Genomic DNA, 24,463 nt, shown 5'->3' with positions numbered 1-24,463 from the left:
GGGACTACAATTTAGAGCACAGGCTGGGAGTTGGTCCAACTCTTCCACCCCCAGATGTCTGTCACTGTCGTTTGCAGATCCTCACAATGTCCCAGGGTGGGGGCAAGTATTGCCACTTCCCCTTCTACAAACAAGAGGCTCGGAGAAGGGGAGCGGCTCATCCAGCACAGCACCGGGATTTGAACTCCCTGAGCTCCTAGGAGAAAGGAGCCAACAGAACCCTTGCTCTGCTCCCAGGACTTCAGGGAGGGACGTCTTCACGGCCCAGCATGTTCCCCGGGACCATCTACCTGCCCAGGTTCCTGCCTTCTTGCAGGGCACTTTTGGGAGGTGGGCCCTAGTTTTCTCCCCTATTTCCAAAGATAGTAATCAAAGCCCGGGAGTTGGGATGGGGAGTGAAGGGGCTCTAATAGCTCTGTAGGTGGAGCCTGGGACAAGGTCAGGGCTGAAGGGGCAGGAGCCCTGAGGTAGCAACTCCTCCCTCCATGGTCTTCTCAACAGGCCCTGCACCTGCATCATCTCCCTGGACCCCCATGCAGCTCCCCAGGCAGATCTTGGTATTGTACCCACTTTACAGATGAGGAAACTGAGGCCCTATTCTAGATTGCAAGCTAAGAAATGTTACAGCTGTAATTTGAAGCCTGCTCTGTCTTACTCCAAAACTCAGTTCCCTAGGGCTTAGCGGGTGGAAGGATGGGGAGGTCATGGGAAAAGACTACAGGGAGAGAGGGGCGTGTCTGTAACCAGGCAGCTGAGGAGGTGCCGCAGGCCAGCTAGGGGCTGGCTCCATTGGCTTGTGGCCCGTTGCACCCTCTGAACCCTTTAGTGAGTGCACCCAAGTCAGACCCCACCCCTGGCCCTGTCCCCTGGATTAGTCATGTGACCTTGAGCCAGCCATAGCCCTTTTCTGGGCTGGGGATCCATAGCTGCAAAGGAAAAGACCCCAGTATTTTGAAATCAGGATCCCTTTCCTATCAAAATCTTCTGCGAGAGTAGGAGCTACTTTGCTGACTCTGGCTGGCTTGGGGCCCATCGGCTCTCCCACCTCACCCCAGGGCATCTCTGGTGATGCCCAAGAGCAGCTGCAGAGCCCTGAATGTGGCCTCTGTGAGGGAGAGAGGCAACCTTGGTTTCCAAGGCAAAGAAAGGAGAAGGGAAAGAACTTGGCAAGTCTTCCTTTGCTGGTTCGTCCGGCCCTGGGCAGGAAGGAGACAGAGCAGGAAGGAGGACACAGTGTGGAGTGAGTCACTGTGCTGCCCACCCCCCCATCACCCCATCGCCAGCTGAGGGATGTTTCCCCGGAACAGGTGCATCTGTCAGCTGTGGTCAACCCACGTTCTAGAACAGCACAGGGCAGCCACATGACAGGGAGAGAACCAAGAGGACCTGTAGTTGCCAAAATTGGAGAGGGGATCTGAGCTGAGCTGAGCAGGAGAGCAGAGAGGGGGCCTGTCCCACCTCCCAGGTGGCCCAGCCTCGCCACTCTGATCTGTTGCCTGAAGTCTCTGCCCAGCCCTCCCCTCCATCAGGCCGCCGTACCTGTGCTGGGCTCAGCTAGACCGAGCAGCTGCTGGTCCTTGCCGGCCTCCTCTCCAGCTCTACCCTCCACCCCCTGCCCTCTGCCTCCAGCACATGCCTCTAGGGCAGGCAAGGGGTAAATTCCAGTTCCTCCTGCTGGTGTCATGCACTGTGCCCAGCCCATGCTGGCCCTGTTTTAAGATCCTCTCTTCAAAATGGGCAGTGACCTCAGAGAGCCAGTTCCAGTCCCAACTCTGCCCAGGTGACTCTGTGTGCTTGGGCAGGGTCCATCCCCTCCCTGGGCCTCAGTCTCCCCACCTGGGCCTCAGATATGCTCATAACCTCTGCTGGGCTCCCACCCGAGGTCGGGTCCTGGGCTGAGCAGTCAGGGCGGAGGGCAGAGGTGGGGGCCACCGCAAAAAGCGCCGTGATGCTGTGATGCAGATCCTCTGCCCCACGTATATGCCCCCTGGCCTATCACAGAGCCCATCCCCACCACCTGGAATTGACGGGCCCAGCCAGGTGCAGGGGTGGCTGCGGAGGTAACGCAGCCGCACCTTGTCAGCTGCTATCTGGCTCTGCAGCAGCAGATCTGGGCTCAGTCCCAGCCCCCTCACACAGTAGCTGTGTGTCCTCTGACAAGTTACTTAGCCCCTCTGTTCCATGGTCTCCTCGTTTTCCTGGAGGAAATATCAGAAGCCTCCTAGATGAATAAGATCCTACACCAGCCCGCTTAGTGCGGCCCCTGGCGCACAGCCAGAGCTCCATAAATGACAGGAGTGTCAATGTCATTATTTTTTGATTACTGAGTAGAGCCCGGGAAGGGCACCCAGACAGGAGAATGTTGTCAATGAGCATCTCGAGTCCACCCTGGGTCGGTGAGAAACTCTCATTGCCTGGGCAGTGAGGGACAGGGGAGGAGCTTGTGTCCTGGCAAGGTGACAACCATCAGGAGGCAGGGCAACTCAGTCCTCCCCTCCCTGCTCCAGTGCTCTGGGAGGGGCGGCGCCCAGGCTTGTGTGCACGTGTGCACGTGTGCACATGTGCACGTGTGAGTTCTGCAGGGACTCATGACAATCTCAGCTCCCCCCTTGGGAGGCAAGCTGCCTGGCCTGCATCTGTCCATGCCCAGGGGTGGGTGGAGATTCAAGGCTCCCCAAAGCCTTCCCATCCCAAATCCTTGGGGCCCGCACGACACAACGCCCACGGCCACTTCCTGCCATCTGTCCCTAGTGATGGAAATAGAGCAAGCGAAGACAAGTGGGCGCTCTGGGAGCCTGCCTGCAGCCGTCCCCATGGATGGGGTCAGGGTGCCAGGCAGCCCCACATCTGAGCAGGCCTGCGTGTCCCCGCTGGCCCAGGCTCTGACCTGGAGGCAGCCCCCCAGCGGGGAGGGAGGCTGAGAACCTGAGACCCCCTTCCTCCCACAGACAAGGCTCAGAATTTCCTATCTGGTGGGATATACACTCTAAACCTTAGCTGCACTTTCAGATCGACTGTGGAGCTTTATTAAAAATAGAGCAGCGCAGGCCCCACTCAGTCAAATAAAGCAGCCCCCGGGCAGGCGGAGGAGGGGAAATCTCCCAGGTGATTTTGATGCTCAGCCAGCGGAGCAGAGCGACAGCTTGGGCAGTGGGCTTGGCCTGCCCCTTGCACTGGGCAGCCGGGCCCTCCCTCAGCAGCAGAAGTGTGAAGAATAGCGCTAATCACTCCTCCTGGGGGCTTTGTACCTGTCACCTCATTTAACCTTACCCCTCGTCCTGTGAAGGCATATTATCCCCATTTTACAGATGAGCCAACTGAGGCTCAGAGTGGTCAAGTACTTTGTCCAAGGTCACCCAGTCAGGAGATGAGGGCCAGGGATTTGAGTCTCTGGCTGGCTGCATAGACCTCTTCCTACTGTACTTGACTGACTGACATAACATCAAGCTGCTTGAAATCCCCCCTCCCCAGCTGAGTGTGTCTTCTGAACCAGCATCCAAGGGGTCCTGGTGGCCCTCGCAAAGCCATTCATGCTATATTGCACGTAAAAACACCTGTAAACATTAGGGAGAAGTTAGCTGTGCCTTCTGCATATGCATTAGCTCAATGATATTACCTCTGGGAAAGGGAGCCTGGATGTTTTCACCCTAGAGGTTGCCACGTGCCCATAAGTACCTCTGCCAAGCCTTCTCTGAGATGCTTTCTGGGGACTCTCTGGAGCCCCGCTGATGAGAACCACAGAGACTGAGCCAGCGGCTCGCAGATCCAGCCTCCGTGGACCTCCACAGGACAGAGCTGTGCACCCTGGGCAGGGGGCAGTGAGCATGGGTAGCCACCCTGTGGGCTACTGGTCTTTCTGGGGGCCTGTGGGGAGTGGGGAGCCACAAGGTGGGATGTCCCGGTCCAAGTCCCCGTGGTTTATCTAAAATGATCTGGCCTCTCTCTATGGTCTGGAAACTCTCAGAGGTTGGTTGAGAGTGGATGCTTCTTGTGAAGGGTCTGGACCACATTTGGGGGGAGCTGTGAGGCATGAGGAGTTGTTTTGCTTCCTGTGATGGTATCACAATTATTGGGGAGTCACCTTGACTCCCATCAATACCCACATCTACAGCGAATCCGAATACTCATCACATGAATACTTCTGCCACCAAACCCACTGCCTGGGCCTGGCTCAGACCCCCACCATATCCCCCTCAACTTGGGCAGCCCCCCAAGTTGGCCTCCTGCCTCATTGTCCCCAGTTCTCCTCCACATCCACCAGACCACCTTTCTGAAGCAACTCTGACTGACCCTATCCTGGACTTGGGTTGGAGAGAGGAGCTGGGTGTCCTAGCAACAGGAGGCTGCCCCAAACCATCCGAACCATCTGAGAACCATCCAGCACAGTGCTGGCCAATAGAAAGGTATTACAGGCCACAGGTGTCATTTCAAATGGTCAGGCAGGCACATTAAAGAAAGGTTTAAAAAATATTTTTAATAATATATTTTATTTAACCCAATGTAAATATCATTTCAGTGTGTAATCAGATAAAAATTAGTAGTGAGCTGGTTTACGTTCTGCTAGGAAGAATTTGAAACCCGGCGTGTATTTGCACGGATGGCACGTCCAAACCTGGACTAGCCTCACTTCAAGCGTTCAGTAGCCACGTGCAGCGAGTGGCCGCCGTGCGGGGTCAGCCCCGCCCCAGCGGGGTCCAGCCCCCTGAGCCGAGCGGCCCCTCGGCCTCCCAGGTTTCCTAGCCTTTTGTACTCCGCCTCCACAGATTTTGCCTTGTCTGCTGTTGCTTCTTATTTTTTCTTTAAAGGAACTCACATTTTAAATTGCAATAAATTCATATAAAAGAGAATCACTTATCTTTTAAGTCATAACTGTAACCATAAGTCGCCGAAGTAACCATAACAATGCCTAAAACAAAACCACAGCGTTAAATTCCTGCCTCTCCCCCGCCACGTGGCCTGCTGGGCTCTGAGCTGAGGCCACACCGTCTTTGTCAAAGCGGACAGTTATCCTTCTCTGGAGCTAGAGGGGTGCTCTGGGCGCCCAGAGTCGAAGTCACCATCCCCTGCACCAGGCTGGAGGTTCTCCCAGGTGCTCCTCTCCCTGGAGCCAGGGACCTCCAGCCAAAGCCCCGACGCACCTGAAGCTGAGCAAATTGGGTTGACTCCTCATTGACCTTGGGCGACAGAGAACACTCGGGCCCAGCCTGGGGAACCTGGTGAGCGTGGTGCGAGGGGATGAGAAAGACCTGTCACAGAATTTGGTTAATTTGGAGGAGGGCCTCAGGAACCTCAAAAGGTTGGTTTGAGCATTAAATAAGGCCCCTCTCCAAGCACCTAACTCTGCCTGCTGCATGGTGGGTGCCCTTTCTGTCCCTCCCTTGCTCCCCACAGACCCACGGGCTTGGCAGGACGTATGAGAGTGGTTTTAAACTGAAACTTTGAGATCATTGCAGACTCGCACGCAGTTGTAAAAAATAAAACAGCCCCTGCCTACCATTTACCCAGTTTTATGAGCACTCGTGTGTGTGCATGGGTTAGGGCTGTGCGCTTCTATCACGTTATGTCGGTTTGTGTTTCCAGCCCCCCAGTCAGGATACAGAACAGTTCCATCACCACGGGGACCCCTCCTGCCCGAGGCTCTGGGCCCACCTCAGTTTCTCTCTCTGACGTTCTCCACTAACTCCACGTGCAGAGCCCACAGCAAAGAAATCATGAAATAATGAAGCATCAGCTGCCCATCTTCCCCTCCCCACTCCCGGTCCAAAATAAAAACTTTATTCATTTCTCTCCTGAATAAGACCATTAATCATGCAGCAGTTCTCCCTCTTACACAGCCTGGGCAGGGCCTGTGTGCACGTGTGTGTGTGTGTGTGTGTCTGTGTGCACGTGCGTGACTTCTTTGCTGCTTTCTCTAGCGGACACTGTGCCTGCAAGGTGGCCTTACCACGTACTGACCGAGGGCTCTTGGGGAGAGAGGGTGGGGCTGCTGAGAGACTGGGCAGGAGGTGGGCAGTGCCGGCAACACCAGAGTCCTGGGAGTTCTCCAGCTGGCCTGGGGGCTCCTGGCACGAATCCCGGGAAGGCAAGACCCTGGGTGGAGTTAAGGATGGCCTTGGGACTGGCCTGAGGATGATCTGGAGGGCCCCTCTGTGTGCTGAGCAAGGGCTCAGGGCAGCTCTGCCTGTTCCTGCTGCAGGAGGTGATGAAGGCGTCGGATGGCAGTCTCCTGGGCGACCCAGGGCGCACACCGCTGAGCAAGAAGGAGGGCGTCAAGTGGCAGCGGCCGAGGCTCACCCGCCAGGCCCTGATGCGGTGCTGCCTGGTCAAGTGGATCCTGTCCAGTGCAGCCCCGCAGGGCTCAGGTAGGGGCTGGGCTGGCTGGGAAGAGGGCGGGGATCTGTTCTGAGCTCCAAGGACTCAGAGACCACTGGGGGACCCCAGCCTGGGCCACACCACCTCCGTCTCTGCTGGGAGAAGTGTCTATTCATTCACACCTGTCCCCATCCATTGGTGCCTGCTCCGTGAAGGGCACTGAGCTCAAGGCGGGAGCCAGGGAGGTGGGGACAGAGGACTAGGACCTCGATGGAGTCTTCCCAGCTGGGAGGATGGAGCTGGGCTTCAGAGCCTCGCCGGCTGGGGAAGCTTGAGTGGCACACTCATCCTTTTCTGTGAAAAGAGGGGCTGATACCAACCTGCGAGCAATCACGCATGAGGGGCCTAGTGAGGAGAAAGCCCTGGCTCCCGCCCCTCCTCAGTCCTGCCCAGGGCGCCCCAGGGGCTGATGTTGGCTCTTTACCTCAGGCTCTGTCCCGGGAGCTCGTCAGGGAACTGGCAGGAACCGCTGTCCGCACTTGCTGTTGTGGGTATTCGGTGCTTGTGATGGAGCAGGAGACGCAGAGGGGACCTTGTGTAAGCTCTGTACTCTCACACACGTGCACCCGTGCACCTCATACCCGTGCACACCCACCAATCACATGTGGGTGTACACACTTCACACACGGGCGTGCACGCCACACGCTGGCCCACGCACCACACGCGCTCCTGTGACCACACACACAGGCCTGCAGAAGGTCTGCCTCTTAGACTTGAAGGAAAAGGTGCAGATTTGGCCCCTGACAGCTGCGTCTTGTTTGTTGTCTCAGACACTTGCTGTGATTTCCAGGCAGCCTCAGTCCCCTCAGCTGGAGAATGGGGATATTCATGGCCCCGGCCTCCCAGGTTGATTGGGGTGTGGCCAGCAGCGTGTGCATGCCGCCCCGCGCCTTACCTGCACCCCAACTCCAGGGCACTCCCAGCCTCATCCCGGCCCCTGCCCATCTGTGCTGCTGTCACCCTTGTTGCTCTCCACCCGTCCCTTTCCCACAACGGCCCCCACGGAGGTGCTGGTGCCTGTGAATGCCTCTGGGGTCCATGTGTGCTCCCCAGTTCTCCGGACAGGGCAGAAACGTGAAGTCACCAAAAGTGCATGCACCAGCTTAACCGGGAAGCCCACGTTGTCAGGGCGATGTTTCTCTGCAGCAGGGGAAAAGCAATTCAATTTTCCACTGGGGTAGAAACAGGGAGCAGGGGGTGCATGGCGCCCCCGTGTGGTGGGCTGTGTATGCCTGGTGGTCTAGTATCTGCTCTGGGGACACAGCTCGAGGCTCAAATTCCTCCCCACCTGCGTCTCCAGGATTTTCTTGGAAGCAGCACAGGCTCCCCCTTTCCTCCTGTGGCTCTTGCAGCCCCTCGGCTACCCCAGTGCCTGTCTCTCCCTCCCTGGTCCTCTCCTCCCAGCATCCCCTATCCCCACCCTCAGGCCTCTTTCCTGCTGAGCTCCGTCTCCAGCTTCCAACTTCTAGGAGAAACATCTGGCAACAGTGGTGCTTCAGGACGGCTGGGTGTGGTGGGTCACCCCTCGCTGAGGCCTTTTGCACAGCTGAGTGTGGAGGAGAGCAAGCCAGGGGCAGGCTTGGTGTGGTCAGGGTCACGAAGAGAGGGGGCTGAGGGGACCTGCCCCAGGCCCCACCTTTAGCTTAGATGGGTTCCTAGATGGGAGGGTCTTTTCTCTTCAGCTCCTTCTCGAGCTGTCTGGAAGCCTTTGCTGAATGGCTGGTCCAGCCCTGCAGCAGTGCAGCCGGGGAAGGGATGCAGGGCCCAGGACACCATCACCAGCTTTGTCCAGCCCTGCCTGTTCCCCTGGTGACACGTTTACCAGGCACCTGAGGCCCCGAGGGGACATGTGGGGCATGGAAAACGAGATCCTCAGTTGTACAAGGCAGGCATGGAGGGTCACTCTGTTTCACTAAAACTAAAGAGGAGACTGACGCACGGGAGGTCACACAAGTCAGCGGGTCACACGGGCCAGGGGCCCAGCGAGGGCACTAACCTGGAGCGCCCTCCATGCGCTGCGGGCAGGGCGCCCACCCTCACGTGTGTCCTCCTGGTCTTTTCTCTCGGGAGCTGTGGGAAGGGGGAGCCTCAGGGTCTGCGGAGGCAACAGCCACCCTTCCCGGCCGAGGAGCCGGGACCCCAGCGCACCCCTGTCTCTGAGACTGGGCATCGCTCCAGGGCCTCAGCTCCACAGCCCAAACACGTCCCATGCGTGTCCCTTGAGGACCCAATGCTGGCGTGGTCACACCGAGGGCTCTGTGTGCTTGTGAAACGCTCAGCTGTGCACAGACGAGGTGCCTCTGCTCCTTCAGGACCCCCCCACCCCCACCCCCAGCTCTGGGTGCAGAGAACAATTGTGCCATTCAGTGTAGCTGTCCCTACACTGGCCAGGCCCAGCTGGGTGTCCTGGGCGGGCGCCTGCAGAAGGCGGGCAGGTGGCCCAGACACTATGCCCTTGTTGTCAGGGCTTTTCCATTCAGCAGAAGTGGCCAGAGACAGATTTCTGGGACATCCTGGAACGGAAGCCAAGGCCCAGGCCCAGAGAAACGCATAGTGTCCCTGAGCTTCGGCAAGGAAGAGGTGGGAGTCAGGGGCTGGTATGCACCAGATGGGCCAGGCCAGCTGTGGCTGTGCCCCAGCGGTCACTCCTGGGCTGTGAAGTCCCCAGCATGGAGTCGGGAGCCAGTCAGCAGTGGTGGCCTCTAAGACAGGTGGGCCCAGGACCAGGCAGCACAGAGCAGGTGTCGTGGCTCCCCCATCCGCCACTGAGGTGTGTGTCCTTCCCCAGCACTGGGGGGACATCCTCAGTGCCCCAGAGGCCGGACTCTGAGCTGCTCTGCTTGTCTCCCCAGCATCTAAAAGTCCTTCCTGGCAGGATGCTGGGCCGTCTCTCTAGGGGCACAGCTGAGCCACCAACCAGACAGACCTGCTTCTCAAGTCTGGCTCCCACGAGGACTGTAGGATTGAGGGCCTTTAACTGTAAAACTGGAATAATAATGTCACACACAGAATAACCTGGAATCTTGGTGAAAGACAGCTGAATCCAGGCTGGTTTAAGCAGAGAGGCATTTACTCTAGGCTCTCGGGAAGTTCACAGAAACTCTAGAGGACCAGAGAAGGAGACGGTGCTGGAACCAGTGTGCAGTAGGCTTTTCCACTCGTCTGTAAGGCCAGCTGCTTCTGGGCATGGAAATAGGGTGAGGCCAGTGGGTCTTGTAAGCACTGGCCTTTGGCCACAATTCTTCGCTGTAAAATGAGACTTTGGGTCAGTAGTAATGATCTGCGAGACACTGTGATGGGTGATGTTGGCAAAAACAAGGTGAGCAGGAAGGAAGGTTCATATTCAAATACATGTCAATTTCACAAAGAATGAATGGCCGGAGGGGAAACAGTGTCACTGACCTGCCACCTAGTGGCTGGCTTGTCATCCTGCCGGCTGGCTGGGAACTTGACAACAGCTGTATCCAAATCAGCCCGGTGAGGGAAGTTCTTTTATTGAATCTGTGAGTAAGCCTAGTCCATCCCGGCCCTTTGTTCATGGGCAGTGCTGAGCGTCTAGGAACACAGGCTAACTGATGTGCACACACAGGCCATCTTGTGTACCAGACTCTCAGCGCCTCCTCAGCCCGGTTGCCCTTTGGAGAACATCTCCGCCTTTGGAGAAATTTTCACGCCTCCCAATCGCCACTCCTCCAGTCTTCCCTCCAGCTCCCTGACCCCTGCACACGTGGTGAGTAACCACCCCTGAGTAACGTAAATCTACCTCAGGTCACCTCTCCTTCCAGGCGACTTGGGCAAGAAGATACACTCAATATTCTGCCCACCAGGAAGATTTCCTTTCTCCACTGCCCTTCCCACTGAGTGGACCACCGTGTCCACTTAGACGTGTTGGGTGCCATCATTTCCTGCAGCTCTGTCTATAAATTACACATGCATGCTTTTCCTCTTCAGGTGGTCTTGGGAGCTCTCCACAGAGCCACAGATGTGAGTTGAGGGCAAGGTGACAATGCAGCTGTTACCATGGGGGTCTGAGTCCCAGGCATAAGCATACACCTCCCAGAGCTTTCTGGACCCCCGACCCTAATATCACACACAGCACCTGCATGTGATGCTGGAGTGCTGTGCACGCAGTGCGCCGTTAGAGCTAGGGGAGAGGTTGACACTCGGTTCCTGATGGGCAGCTCAGGTCTCAGGACCACCTGGCGTCCCACAGTCAGGCGTTCCATCTCCCTGGGAGCCCAGTAGTGAGCCACTAGCTGTATGCTGAAAGAAGAGATTTTTGCCAAAGAAAACATGGCTTCGCTCGAAACCAGAGGCTCCCATTGGGGCCTGCCCTGGGCCCTGCAGAGCCTCCTAACTTGCCTTAGACACACTGTGCGCCATGGAGTGTGCTGGGTCAGCAGGCCCAATGGGCAGAGCTGCTTGTTCATGGCCTGGGCCTGCTGCACGGCCTTTGCCTGTGCTCAGGGACAGTCTGGAGCTGCACACTTCCCTGTCTGGTGGCCAGGCCTGCACAAGAAGGCCCATCGAACCCTGCACTTGCTTTCATGGCTGGGAGTACAGAGGCAGCAGTTTGCCTTTCACTCTGGAGGGGATATTTTAACTTGGCCGGCCTTGCTTGTAACAGAAACCCCAAACAACAGGGGCTTGATTTAAACAGAAGTATGTTATCTCCCATATGAGAAATCTGGGCTAGGCAGTGGCTGGCACTGGGTTAGCAGCTTCGGGATATCTGAGTCAAGGTCTTTGGGGTTTTGGTGCTTTCCCTCACAGTTGCAATGTAGTTGCTTTGGCTCCAGCCATCACGGCTTTGTTCCAGGCAAGAGGAAAGAGGAATCGAGTGAAAGGAGGAAGTGATAGAGCCTGTGTCAGGAAAGCAACTGTCACAGAAATCTCTGGAAGATGTATGCCTACATTTCACTGGCCAGAACTGAGTCACTCTGACTGCAAGGAAGGTGGGGGGTGGCGTTTTAAAAAACTGGGTACATATCCACCCCCAACCAAATCTGAATTCTCTACGTGAAAAAACAGAGGAGAATGAATGCCGAAGGGGGTTCTCTGCCACACGTAGCCCGTGGGGTTGTTTTGATGACTGAACGCACTGGTGCCCAGAAGGGCCTTAGGGAGTTGCCTGTACACACTGGGTGCTCAGCGAATGTGGGGGTGGGGGGGGTCATCAGCAATGCCTACTTCAGTCACACACCTGGTTTCCCCTTACTTCCCTCATCAGAGGGACCCCTTCCCATCTCCCCTTTCTCCACTCTACAGAGACACCAGCAGGGCTGGGGGATGGGGTCAGTGAGCAGAGGTCAGAGGTGAAGAGCTAGCCAAGGGCCAGGGCCCCACCCATCCCCCAGCCCTGCCCAGGGTCCCTGGCCCCTGCGACTCCTGGGTAGGGGGCTGGAGGGGAACAGGGCTGCTCCCTTTCTGGCTGTGCAGAAGCCCTGGGACCTGGATGAGGCCCCTTTGCAGTGAGATCACACCTTCAGCTGAAAATCACACCAATGGCACCTCCCCCGTTGGTGCAGGGAGCTCAGGAGCGATGCCCACCCCCGCCCTCACACCCTCCCAGCCCTGGAAGCTGCAGGGGCCCTTCCAGCTCTGGGAAGAGTGAGCACCCGGGCCTTGAGGAGCCAGAGCCGGGTGCAAGGTGAAGGGCTGGCCCTGGGGCAGGAGTATGGCTGACCCCCGCAGTGGGGGGAGCAGGACACTGGCCGGCCCCCCGGGTCTCTGGGCTGGGCTGAGGGGCAGGTGGTCCTGGGAGAGAGCAGGAGGTGGGGACAGAGCACAAAGGAGGGGAAGGACAGGCCAGAGAGGCCGAGACACTGAGGGACAGGCTGAGATCCACAGGATTGATACTGAGATTGAGAGACACAGAGACAGACCACACGTCGAGGAGAGAGAGAGTTCTAGAAGAAAGGCTCTGAGTGCCTGGTTGGAGAGAAGCAGGCAGAGGAGGGGCAGCACAGGCTGGGGGCCTGCACTGTGGCTGATTGGGCAGAGGGAGCGCAGGAGAGGGGCTCCTGGGCCCGGCGGCTGGGGGATGGCAGAGCGCAGCAAGGCCCCTGGCGCGGCCCAGGGACCTGCACTGAGGCTCCGGGAGTGCCAGCATGGCTGCAAGCAGCACCTGGGCCACATCGTCACCTTCTTCTTCCGCTTCATCTCCGGGAACCTGGCTCGAGGTGAGGGCTGCTCTGGCAGGACCGGGGACAAAGGTGCAGGAAGGGTCAGGTCAGGGGCTCAGGACTGTGCCCACCTTGAATAGGGCAGGGATGACTGGGGGGCAGTGGCCATGGGAGCAGGCCTGGAAGGGACTCTCAGCATTAGAGTCCTGCCCCATGACCTGTGGGCAGTGGGTGCCAAGCCTGGCCTCCCCCACTCCTGGGCCTGAGGTGGGAGAGGAGGTGGGGAGGGAGTTTCCTTCTCCAGGGCTCACAGCCCAGGCTGGGAGGGAGCTGGCTGCATCTCTGGGGCCAGCCTACCTGCCTTCACACACCAACCTCACTGCCCTGTCCGCTTCCCTCATCCCTCATCAAAGACAGAAATGACATCTGCAGCGAGGATTAAAAAAATGAGCAAAGTGTGTAGCAGCTGCTCAGTCAGTGACAGCCTTCTTTCAAAATCTAGAAAATCCACCAACCTGCAGTTTCTAGCAGGGACACAAGGGGGCTCTCCAGGAGCCTGCACTCTCAGACCCAGGCCCAGGGAGGAGCCCAAGGGGGAGTCTACGCAGGCCGTGTCCCACTTCCGCTCTGCCTCCCTTGCCTCCCCGCTCCCCTCTGGGGCAGATGCTCAGAGGCTGAGCAGATCCAATGCTGGGCCACGTGGACCAGGAGGCAGGCACTGGGAAAGGGGCTCCTGCGTGTGGGGACCTGGAGTTTCCTTGGCAGGAAGCCTGGGGGAGCGATGGTGTCAGGACCTTCAGACCCTGGAAGGAGAGACCCTCAGCAGCTTGGGGCTTGCCGGCCCTTTTGTCCTGTCCTGTTATTGGGGGGGGGGGGGGGAAGAGGCTAAAGAAATCACATGATTCCCTAAAGAGAAATCAAACAAAATCCCTAAAACATAAACACGAATCAGTGTAGACATGTGACACGTGACAAGCTAAAAGCTGCGTCTGCTGCTCAACGATGCACGTAGACTCTGAGGGACAAAGTGCTGAGGGCCCGCGGGGCTGGGCGTGTAAGCCTGACTTTTGTCCCCTCTCCAGAGGCTAGGCTTTGTCGCCTGTTTGTTCTCTGCGGTATTCCCAGTGCCTAGTACAGAGCCTGCCTTCCAGTCCCTCAGCTGACAATGATCACAAAAGCCTGGGCTCGCTGGTCTACCTCTGAGCCCCTTCCAGCTCCAGGGGATGCTGGTTCAGGGATTCACAGGATGGGGGTGGGGGTGGGAGGAGCTGCCTGGGAGCAGGGAGCTGGGAGGTCAGAGCAGGCTGGGTGTGAACCCGAGACAAGGCTGAAAGCGACGTGGTGGCTGCTAAAGACACAAATGCTCACCATCACCTGTGGGACAAGCTGGAGGAGGTGTGACTGTCACCTCTGACCCAGCCCTTCAGATACATTTTGTGCAGATCTGGTGGTCATCTTTCAAGGGCGAGCTGGTGCTCAGGGAAGCCTCAGAGCTCCAGACCCTCATTCACTCTGGGATCCCCTCCCGCCGACTCATCTCAGGCCTAAGGGAAGGCAGGGTGTGGGCAGGTCCCAGGCACCTCCACTCCTCCACTTTGCTACCAGCGTGGTGCTGGGGCCAGGCTGATGCCACTGCCCAGCGATGTTGATGGTGCCCTCTAGCCTCGTCTCCCAGCTGTAGAGACTCTCCTCTCCAGGCAGCCTTTTTTGGAGGAGGATGGATCCCCAGCTCTCTTGCACAGGGTCCGAGGAAGCCCTGCAGATATGCACCCTCTGCCTCATGATCATCCCTGGGTGGGTGTCCAGGTCCCTCCCTTCACCCTGGAGGCCCCTGGCCAGTGACCCGGACCTCCTCCAGGTGTGGGTCAGACCCACCTGGCCCTGCATCCCCCAAACTCAAGGAACACACGCCCAGGTCCCCACTGGCTTCCCAGAAGCCCCTCACCTGGACAGAGGACTGAAGCCCTCTGGGTGCGAGGAGGAGGGAAAACAACCCAGCACACCAACCAGCTTTTCCAAAGACATTCATTCCCGTCCTCGCCTCACCAGCCCTCCTCTGCCCTCCGGCGGGGTGAGGAGGGGTGAATCAAAGAGTCAGTTTCCCAGTCCCTTAGTATGACCTGCATGGCTGGTCTTGGCCTTTGAGACCTCTGCCCCAACCTAACAGGAAAAAATCACATTTACTACCTGGATATGAGACATGGAGTCCACATCAAGATGGGGGAGAGCTTGACTCTTACCGCACCCTGCAACAGGTGCCCAGGCCAGGACTCGCAGAGGCAAGGCAGGTGTTGGGCAGAGGCAGGAAGGGGCCAGGATCCAGGAAATAGGGCTCAGGCTCCAGATGGAGGCAGCAGAGACCCAAGGTTGCAGACAAAGTTGGGCACAGCTGGCTTGAATTGTCAAAGCATCATTCTCGATGTGTTAAAAATATCATTCTCCTGCCAATAGACAGTGAGTGTGTGTCAGGTTCTGTTGAAGTTCTTAATAAGGGAACCAACAGAGCGAAAAAGCCAGTGCAAAAGGCAAAGACACACAGGGATTTTTAGAGAGGGTGGGGAAAAAAGGAACGCCGAGATGTCACTGCTCAGCTACGGAATCTAAGAAAGATCCAGGGCAGTGAAGCCACCCCCTGGGGGGTTATCATCTCTGCCAGAGAGAAGAGGAAATCATCACCTTATCAGCTTTATGGTCATGTAAAACGCGTGGGCCCTGACCAAATGCACTGCTTAGTCCTGCTCCCCTGGACAGTCAGATGCCCCAGGGCAGGACTGGACAGGGCCCCACCGGGGCCGGGAAGGTCACCCAGCGCTCTTGGGCTTTATTTCCACAATTTAAAAACAATTTTTAAACAACAAAGAATGTTTACTCTGCCACTCATAGCTGTTAAAAGGTAAAAGGAAATGGCACATTAAAATTTTCAAGAGTTTATTTGAACTGGGCAGCACCAAACCACAGGGAGTTAGGAGGTTCCAGTGACAGGGGCGAGTGGGGAGGTCTTAACGGAGAAGACGCCGAAGGAAAGAAAGGAGATCGGCTGGTCGTAGAGCAGGCGGCTGTGTTAGCTGGGAAAGCCTAGTTGGCTGTTGATTGGTCATAAATTTCATTTTCTCGGATTCGAGGGCATCGATTCTGGTTTAGGTTTCGGTTTGCTTGCATAAGCGACCAAGGCCTTGGAGCCACCTCAGTCCCATGGGTAATTACTTTAACAATCCCTCTCCTTGGTCATCTTCAGATACACAAGAGGCAGGCCAACAATTTGGTATTCCTGCCGCTCTCCGTCGCGCTCACGTGACTTGTCTCCTGGTGAAACTCACAGGGTGTGATGTCGGGCCATGGAAGAATTGCTTTTGTCCTTCATCTCGTTGTCCACCTTGTTTCTGTTTCTCTAAGCGCAGTGAGACCATCTGACGTACGGCTGATGGCATCAAACATGTATTTAAGACCCTTGAGAGAACATAGTCCACCAGGGAGACCGCAAGGGGTGACTCTTAGGAGGGCAGAAACAAGAGACTAAGTACACTGCTTAGTGAGGGTCCCCATGAACCAAACCAGCTGATGTCAAATAAATCAAAGAATGCACCTGAGGAGGCATCAACCCTTTTTAGCCAAATGTCTTGTTTGTTAATTTCTTGTATTTAACTTTGCTTTACCAGAGTTGTTGGTCCGGATTCAGAAGGAGACCATTGTTACAGCCCAAGCTCCTCCTTGTCTAGCCAGCAAGCAGTCTACAACTATTCTATTATCCAAGACCACCCTGTCCTCTGAAATAATCCCTGACCCAGAGAGGCCTATTTAGGGGTGGTACATTTTTCAACTCTTCATTCCTCGCCTTTGAAATTTCTCCAAGAACTTGCATAATCGAGGGTTTGAGTTGGTAGACAGCTCCATTTCACTGGACCAGTCTCTTAGTCCTAAGAATAGCTCAGTTCAGTTCAACAGTTGAGTCTCATTTCAGGAAGAGGTGTTGCCGGTGAGCTCTCAAAGTCAGGCATAAGAGGTGCAAGCAATCGTGTATTTATGTGTTTGTTTCCATTGCAATGGAAACAAAAGGAAAACAAAGGATAATGGTTGGGACAGATTATAAATCAGTTTCTGAGTCCAGAGGGTGACCAGCCGAGAAGATCTCTAGATGCTGGGCTCGTAGACGTTGAGTTCGAAGCATCTTTTGTAGTTTAAATGTCTCTGGTGGTGTCACCGGCTATTCTAGGAATGTTCTGAGTGGTCCACATAGCAACAGGCACAAAGCGCATCCACATGGGAGCCGTCGTGGTGGTTTCTCTGAAGTTCATATCAAATCGTCCAGCTTCAGTTTGCAGGGATTGGGGGGAAAAAAAAGGTCAGTGTTTGGAGAGTTGTAGCCAGACATTGGAGGAAACTAGAAGAATTTAGGATCCAGTCCAGCTCACAGGTAGATAACAAAACCTCAAGACAACGAACAGGACTAGAATCTGATCTCCACAAGGCTGTGTTGTGTAGTTTTCCACAGGAACATAATTTTTCTCCCTACAATTACCCCAATTTCTAGCAAAGATAACCACAGTACAATGAACCTGTTTGCAAAATAAGTCTGGTCTCATTAAACCTGGCCTGATTATTTACACAAGAGCAGCAAGAGTAGTAATTTTATGTCCATTCTTAAGTATGATATTCTATTTAAAGCTTGGTGCTGCCTAGGGACTTCACTGGCTCCAAAGTCAACCGTAGTGTACTAAATTTTTTAAAAGCCTCTTTCGTCTAAGAAGCCAAGTCAACAACTTGTCCAAGACAAAAATCTGTTGCAAGGAGAACAGATTCTTATTGATTTATGCAAATACCTATATTGTCGTAAAGAACAAGAATATTCAATAAGAGTTTCCAAATTCTGGAGCAATCAAGTAGAGAGAAAAAGGTAAATACATTCTGTTTTTGTTTCAAAAGTATACTTTACCAGATTGCTGTGATATTGGTAACTTAAAAGAAAGGAGAAAGGGGAAATCAAATCTGGAAAACAAACCATTGAAACATCAGCAATGTTTCAAACAGACTCATAAAACATAATGATCCTCATCACTGCATTCAGTCCCATGTCATTAATTCTCGATTAATGCTTGATCTCCGGTCAGTAGTTTTGTGAATCCATCAGGTTCTCCCTTTGAGTTCTGAAAATTCTGACTCAATTCGGCGGTATGATCTTAAAGTTATCAGAAATCTGAACTTGTAAGAATTCTTTCCATGAATCTCTTGGAAGAGGAAAAGCGTCAGATTCAAACCATAACTGTCTATAAATGTCAAAAGACTTAAAAGTGGTTATAGCTAAATGTCTGATGAGAGTTCACTATAATGCAGGTAGTTAACAAGGAATTTTTATTATTTCTGTGACACAACATTTTAAGATAGTAACTAGAATTATGGTAACATCATATCAGGACATATCAGATCTCTAGAAATTTTGTACAATTTACCATTCTAAAACAACAAATTCTTCTACTTTAAAACAAAATAGCTCTCTTTTCCCTTAAAAAAATGCATTTCCATATTGCATACCTTTTCTTACCAAAAAGCATCCTACTCTTCTTGTATGCAGACTTATTTCTCGTATTATTTCTCATGGTTTTAATATTGATTAGACTTCTTAACTCTTAGAAACCTTAATTTCCAGTGAGAATAAGAAATGAGCAATTGCAAACTGTTACACCAGCACTCTGTAGGTTGGTAAACTTACTGACACATTTCATAATTTCTAGAAGCATATTCTTCCTCATAGTAAAATTTCCAATATGGCACCAAACATATTTATTAACAGACCCAAATATCTTTAGTCCCTCTGTAGTAAGAAGCCAAAAGTAGGTAAACCTATGTTCAGTAATTAGTGTTTTGGTATTTTATCTTATTCAAAAATTGTTGGGAAAGGCAGTCTCATATATGCAGTCTTTTGATCCCCACTCAGTCACGTAAGAATAAGGTTTGGGCCTAGAACAATTTACCAAAACATAGAGTCCTCACATCTTGTGTTGGGCTTAGTTCCTTGTGTGGGAATATCTCTCCTTGTTTAATTCGGAATATTCCTTTGTCTCTGCTTAAAGTGTGTGCATCCTATGGTGACTGGCCAACCCATTGTTGTACCTGTCCTCTGCAGGGAGGGGACAGGGTTCTTCCATTGTGTCACGAAAGGGGTGTTCATAGGTCAGTTGCCCTGTGTCAGCTGCTGGGAGACACCTGCTGGCCATGGGGGACCAGAGCCCATTATCAGAATCAGCCTTGCTCTGTGCCTTCCCTTTGTAAGTAAAGCATTTCACCCAATGCTTGACTGTGCTGTTCTCCTTGAAGATGCCAATATCAAGATGCAGTGGGCAAAAGAGTTCAGAGGTCTCCCCCCCCCCCCCCCCCGGGTTTGGTAACCAGCACTCTGTGCTCTTCTCTCTTGGAATTGCTAAAAAGAACAGGTGGGCTTTGAATTGATTCTAAATCTGCATTTCTGTTCTTCTGAAGACTTGATTTGAAAGACGCGAAGTTGTTTTCAATTCCTCAAAGAATGGGGTTGTCCCCTGGATGGTATCAAGGAGCTGGATCCACCCATCCAATTTGCTTCATGTCAGGAAGTAGATTTCCATCTAAGACGGAAATCAAAAGATTTCTATGTTCTAGTTTTAGAGCTGTGTATCTTTGGAATGTTTTAATAAATTGTTCCACAAAGGCTTCAGAATGTTGCCTTTCCCTCTGGATACATAGTTCTATTTTAGCTTAGGAAAGAACGTTTCAAAAAACTTCCTAACAGGCTCTGAATATGTCTCCAATTCAGCCAATTTCTGACCACAGAGCTTCTCTTAAAGAAAAAATCTTTTCCAATATTTTATCAGGTTTTAGCTGGGACAAACAGTAAATATTTCTGGCAGTACGGAACTCTTTAAAAGAGACAATTTTGATTCATTTAGTCTTGGAAGATTCTTCATACCAATCAAAAATGCATCCCATTGTTTTTAGATAAACGTATGTTCAGTGATTAATGTTTCAGTATTTTATCTTATTTGAAAATTGTTGGGAAAGGCAGTCTCATATATGCAATCTTTTGACCCCCACTCAGTCGAAGTTTGGGGACCCATTTTTCTCTAGGGCATCTTGTAAATGGATAAGTTTATCTAGGTTAAAATTTCCTCACTGCAAGCCACTGTAATTCAAGATTATCTTTGGTGAGGTTAACCCACAGACACACACAAATTCTGGGCCTGTAACATTTCTACACACAGTTAGCCCGGTTGGAGGAGTCCCAGATTCTTTGGACTCAGGGAAACCCATTTTCTCCTTCCTCTCCTTTCCTTGAAACAAAATTTTACTTACCTGAGGCCTCAGTTCAGTTTAAGTTCAACCCATTCCAGTTTAAGTCAGCGAGTTCAAAATGTTTAAGTTGGACCCAGTCCAACTCTGAGTCCCAGTCTGGTAAAAGAAATGCTCAAATGAAGTTGGGGAGCTCATAATGCAAAAGCTGTGGAGCTCAGTTATCCAAGAGGGACCCACCCATGACCTTCAGGTGCAGTGAGAAATCAGCAAGTGAAAAGGGCCCAGCAGGTGCTTGCTGCTTGTTGCTCCTGGGGGCCGTTAGCCAAGGCGCGTGGGGCGTCGCCTTCACATCCTGCTCCAGACACAAGAGCTGTTAAAAGGTAAACAAAGGCAAACTATCATTTTCAAGAGTTTATTCGAGCATATGCTGATTTGAATCAGGTAGTGCCAGACCGAAGATGGTCAGGAGCCCTCCACCAACAGGAGCTAGGGGAGGGGTTTTATAAAGGAGATGCAGAAGTGAGACAAGGACATTATTTGATTGGTGGTAGCTCAACTGGTTGTCTTATTTGGGGAAGCCTAGTATGCTGTTTGTGATTGCTTGTTCTCAACTTTTATCTTCTCGGGTCTGAGGACACTGACTCTGGCTGAGGTTGAGGCTCTTCCGGAGGCTACCAAGGCGTTAGAGAGGAACCTCAGTCCAGTGGCCTCCTTTACTTAAATACGTAACAGAGCTCGGCATGAAGCAAATTGCTCCTAACCTCTCCGAGCCTGTTTCCTCCCTCATCTGTAAAAGGGTCACAAGAATAATGAGGTCATTAAGAAGGTTGTTGTCATCTGTACACGAAAACCTCTGCACCTGTGGCACGGCCTTTTACCTTCTCCACCTTGCTACCATGGTGGTCTCCTGTGTTGGCTTCCTTTTTGTTGGTGTGTGACTTTGGGCAAGTTACTTGGTCTCTCTGAGCCTCGATTTCCTCATTCATTGAACAGGTACAACGGAGGGTGGTTTTGAGGATTCTACCAGAAAGGGCTAGGGTAATGCTACCCCGTGTGGTTTTAGTGGCATGGCTGGTGATAATGGGAACTTACTGTGTGACTCTGAGCTGGGGTTTCCACCTTCCTGGGCCTCAGTTTCCTTATCTGCAAAGTTAGAACTAGAGAGGGCAATTTTCAAGGTCAAGGACCAGCTCTAAATTCTGTATTTTCCCCCCGTACCCCTTGCCCAGGCACAGGGGCCTGTGAGCTTGAGGGTGTGTCTGTGGCTCCTGCCTTTAGGGCCATTGCCCACTCCTGCCTCTTCCTGGCTTCTCCTTGGATGCTCTTTCTGGGTCCTGTGCTCTTCCAGAACTCAGAGGACCTCCCAAACTTCTCCCTAGGGCCTTGCTAATGCAGTAAATCTCATTTAAAGCCAACCTTGAGCATCCTGGTGCTCTTCCTCAGCATTAGCAGGGGGATTGGGTTTCTCCAGGTATAATGGGCAGCTGTGGTTCTTGCCTCTGCTCTGGCCTACCTGGCCTCCCCCACTGCCTGCCTCCAAATGGCCATACCAGAATGGGTAGGAGGAGGTGGATGGGGACACAGAGGTAGGGTGAGTGGGAAGGGCTCATTGGGCACTGACTGGAAAGTTGGGGCAGGGAGACCCCCAGAAAGGTGTTTGGGAGTCACCTGCCCAGACACAGGGGCCCCTTGGTCCTGTGCCAGACCCCTACCCCAGCATGGTGTGTGTGTTTGGGGGGGGGGGTCCCCTGTTGCTGTGGGGTCCAATTCCCTGCCCTCTGGGGTGGAGGGGGACTGGGGGTTATTTGGAATGGCGGGGAAGGAAAACAGGAGTAGCTTCCAGACTCTCCAGGGTGGGAGGAAATGTTTGTGTTGCACTTGGGGTGGCCCAGGGAAAAGGCAGAACCCTGGTGACCGGGCGACTGGGACTCCCGGACAGAGCTTACAGGCTGGCGAGCCTGGTACCCATGGGCCCCGCCTCCCGCTCTGCCTGCCTGCTTCCCTCCTTGCCTGCGCGCTCCTGACAGGCATTCCCTCATCTGCCCACCAGGGGGCAGCAGGGGCCAACGGGTCCTCCACGCGGGACTATTTTAATCTTAAATCACTAGCTCTGTATTTTCGGACACCAACCCTCCTTCACCGCTGTGGCATCTTCACACTTTGGGGCCTTCACAGCTTTGAGGCTTAGGGACACAGGGATCTGAGGTTCCTGGGCTACCACCTCTCTTCCAGGATACATCCTGTCTCTTCATGCCCTGAGCTAAGCCGGGACAGGCTGGAACCCTCTCCCCAGCAGGCCTCCCCGCCCCTCTGCGGCCCGTGAAGTGCCTGCCCCAGTCACTAGGGCTCAGCGCACCCGGGTGGCAGTGTGCCTCCTCAGGTCACTTCCAGAGGCCTCAGCAGGGCAGGGTGAATCCTAGGGTGTTACAAAGGAGCTCTTCTAAGCTGTCCTTCTCCTGTGGATGAGGAACCAGGCTCAGACAGGCTCTGCAGTGAAATGCGGAAAGACCGGCACTGAATTGTCAGTAAACTGGAGGTTTCCCCTTCCAATGGCTCACATCTTCATCCTCTTTTGAAATAATGCTGAAGGTAGAGAGTAGTGGGTTTTTTTTTTTTTTAATATGTTTGTTTTTAATGCCGTTGCATTGCAAAATAGAAGATGACACTTTTATGGACTCTTCCAAATTTGAAGGGAAATTTGAGGGGTCTATAAAAGCCTGGGGACCACAGTAGCAGACCCCTGCCTGGCTGAGGCTGAGCTGGGAGGCTGAAAGAGGACTCCAGTGATAGGTGTGACAGGTGGAGGCCAGGGACAAGATGGGGAGGGCAGGTGTCCTGGCTGGGCTCCATGGAGGACATTGTCCCCTGCTTCCCTGCAGAGCAGGGTGCAGACATGTTGGTGGATCAACAGATCTGGGTCCCCCCAGGCTGAGAGCTGTCCTGTCCAGAGAAGGACAAGCGAAGGATTGGGCCTGAGCAGTGACCAGAACCCTAGGACTGGAGTGGGAGGTGACAGAGACCACACAAGCCTTGGAACAGAGCTCAGCCAAGAGTAGGTGAGTGAAGGAGGGAGGGAAGGAAGAAAGGAGAAACCAGGGAAGGAATCGTCCAGAGTGTTGACCCAGCACAGCCCGGCAGGAGGGAAGAGCCAAGGGAAGCCTCACACCACCTCTAAGTTTTCAAAAGAAAAAAGAAAGAGCAGTGAGAGGGTCAGGAGAAACCTGGAAGCCATGGGCAGCCTGGGGTCTGGCTGACAGCGGCGTGATTGCATGAGGAGGGCCCCCCAGCTAGGTGAGGGGCTCACAGGGCAAGGCCACCATCATCCACCACCCTTGAAACAGAGGGGCTGCCCCCAGAGGGGAGCGAGGAGCTTGGGCAGGGGCAGGTCAGGGGTGGCTGGAGACACCAGGAGCCTTGAGCTGGGGTGTGAGGGCTTTGGGAGGTCAGGTCCCCTGGCAGCTCTGCCCCATCAGCCAGTAACCGGGCAGGTCAGTTCACTTCTGTGAGCCTCTGGCCACACTTGTAAGGGTGGTGGGAAACTCCAGAGGGTACCTGCTCTTTATAGCTCTTTCCTCATTTCCTTTTCTCAGTCCCGCCTCTCCTGCCACAGGTCTTTCCCTACAGGTGGCCCTTGCAGGCATGTTCCACACAAAGAGCAGCCTGCGGCAGCTTTGCAAACTGAAATAAGTCAAAATCCCCTGGTGGTTTCCTCTGAACCTGGAGTAGGTTCTGGCCCCGCAGCCCTGCTCTTCCCGGAGAGGATATGAGCACATCCCGTCCTGTCCTCTTAGTCTTTCTCCCCCTCAAATGTCAGCTCCTCCCAGGACTCACTCTATCAGTCTCCACCATGCCCTGCACGTACCAAGTGCCTGATCAAATGGTGTTTGCAAAGATCACTGTCTTTTTTGGGAATTCAAGCCAGATGCTGTTCCCCAGACCTAGAGCTTTTCCTTGTATGTAAAGCAGTAAGACTTCAGGAGGCCACCCATCCATTTCAGGTCTAGGGACCCAGGGTCAGTGAGCCAAGGCCAGAGGTCTTGCCAGCAGACTATGCTAACCAGGCCCACCTCGTCTCTGGCCATTGGCTCTGCCACGCTGCATCCCAGGAGCCCCACTGCATTCAGGGATCCCAGTTCAATGGCTCTGAGGTGACAGGCACACCTGCACACGCACACGCACACACTCCAACATATACACACTCACACACCCAGTACGCCTGGAAGCAGGGTCACTGTTTCATGTCCAGTCACAATCTGTGAGGCTTCTGGGCACCTGCTGTGGCCCGAGCAAGGGGCCGTCCGAGGTACCTGAGGTCGACAGAGGGAAGGATTTGTCCATCCATCCAACTCACATCTATGAAGCACCCCCTGTGCCTGGCACAGAACAGGGCTTGAGGCCAGCAGGGAGGGGAGAGAAGCCCCGGAAGCCGGCCCCTCTACCCTCCCCCCACCCTGCAGTGCCCCATCTAACCTCTCCCTGCAGCACACCTGGGAACCCGCTGTGGTTGGGCTGTTAGGGCCAAGCCTGAGTTGGAAATATTTTGGGACCTGATGCCTTGTGCTGGGCAAATCTGGAGCTCCAGGTGGTCTGCGCCCTCTGGGGAGATGGGAGCAGAAGCAAGGGTCTGGGTGCAGTTTATCCTTGTTCCCCCCCACCATGGGGATCTAAAAATCACCCCTCCCCCATCTTCCCTGGGCCTGAGAAGATGC

At 53.9% G+C, this 24,463-nt stretch overlaps 1 protein-coding gene across 1 annotated transcript in view; it reads left to right on the top strand.

Moving 5' to 3' along the window:
- The window catches only part of KCNIP3 (potassium voltage-gated channel interacting protein 3), a 74,388-nt gene that overhangs the window by 2,072 nt on the left and 47,853 nt on the right, over positions 1–24,463 (top strand). Inside the window, exon 2 of the mRNA XM_014553204.2 lies at positions 6,197–6,362. Coding sequence (XP_014408690.1) covers positions 6,197–6,362 — 166 coding nt within the window. The remainder of the gene's footprint in view (positions 1–6,196; positions 6,363–24,463) is intronic.

The sequence above is a fragment of the Camelus ferus genome, chromosome 28 (assembly GCF_009834535.1).
Source record: "Camelus ferus isolate YT-003-E chromosome 28, BCGSAC_Cfer_1.0, whole genome shotgun sequence".
Taxonomy (NCBI): domain Eukaryota; kingdom Metazoa; phylum Chordata; class Mammalia; order Artiodactyla; family Camelidae; genus Camelus; species Camelus ferus.
This window is presented reverse-complemented; position numbering and strand designations above follow the sequence as displayed.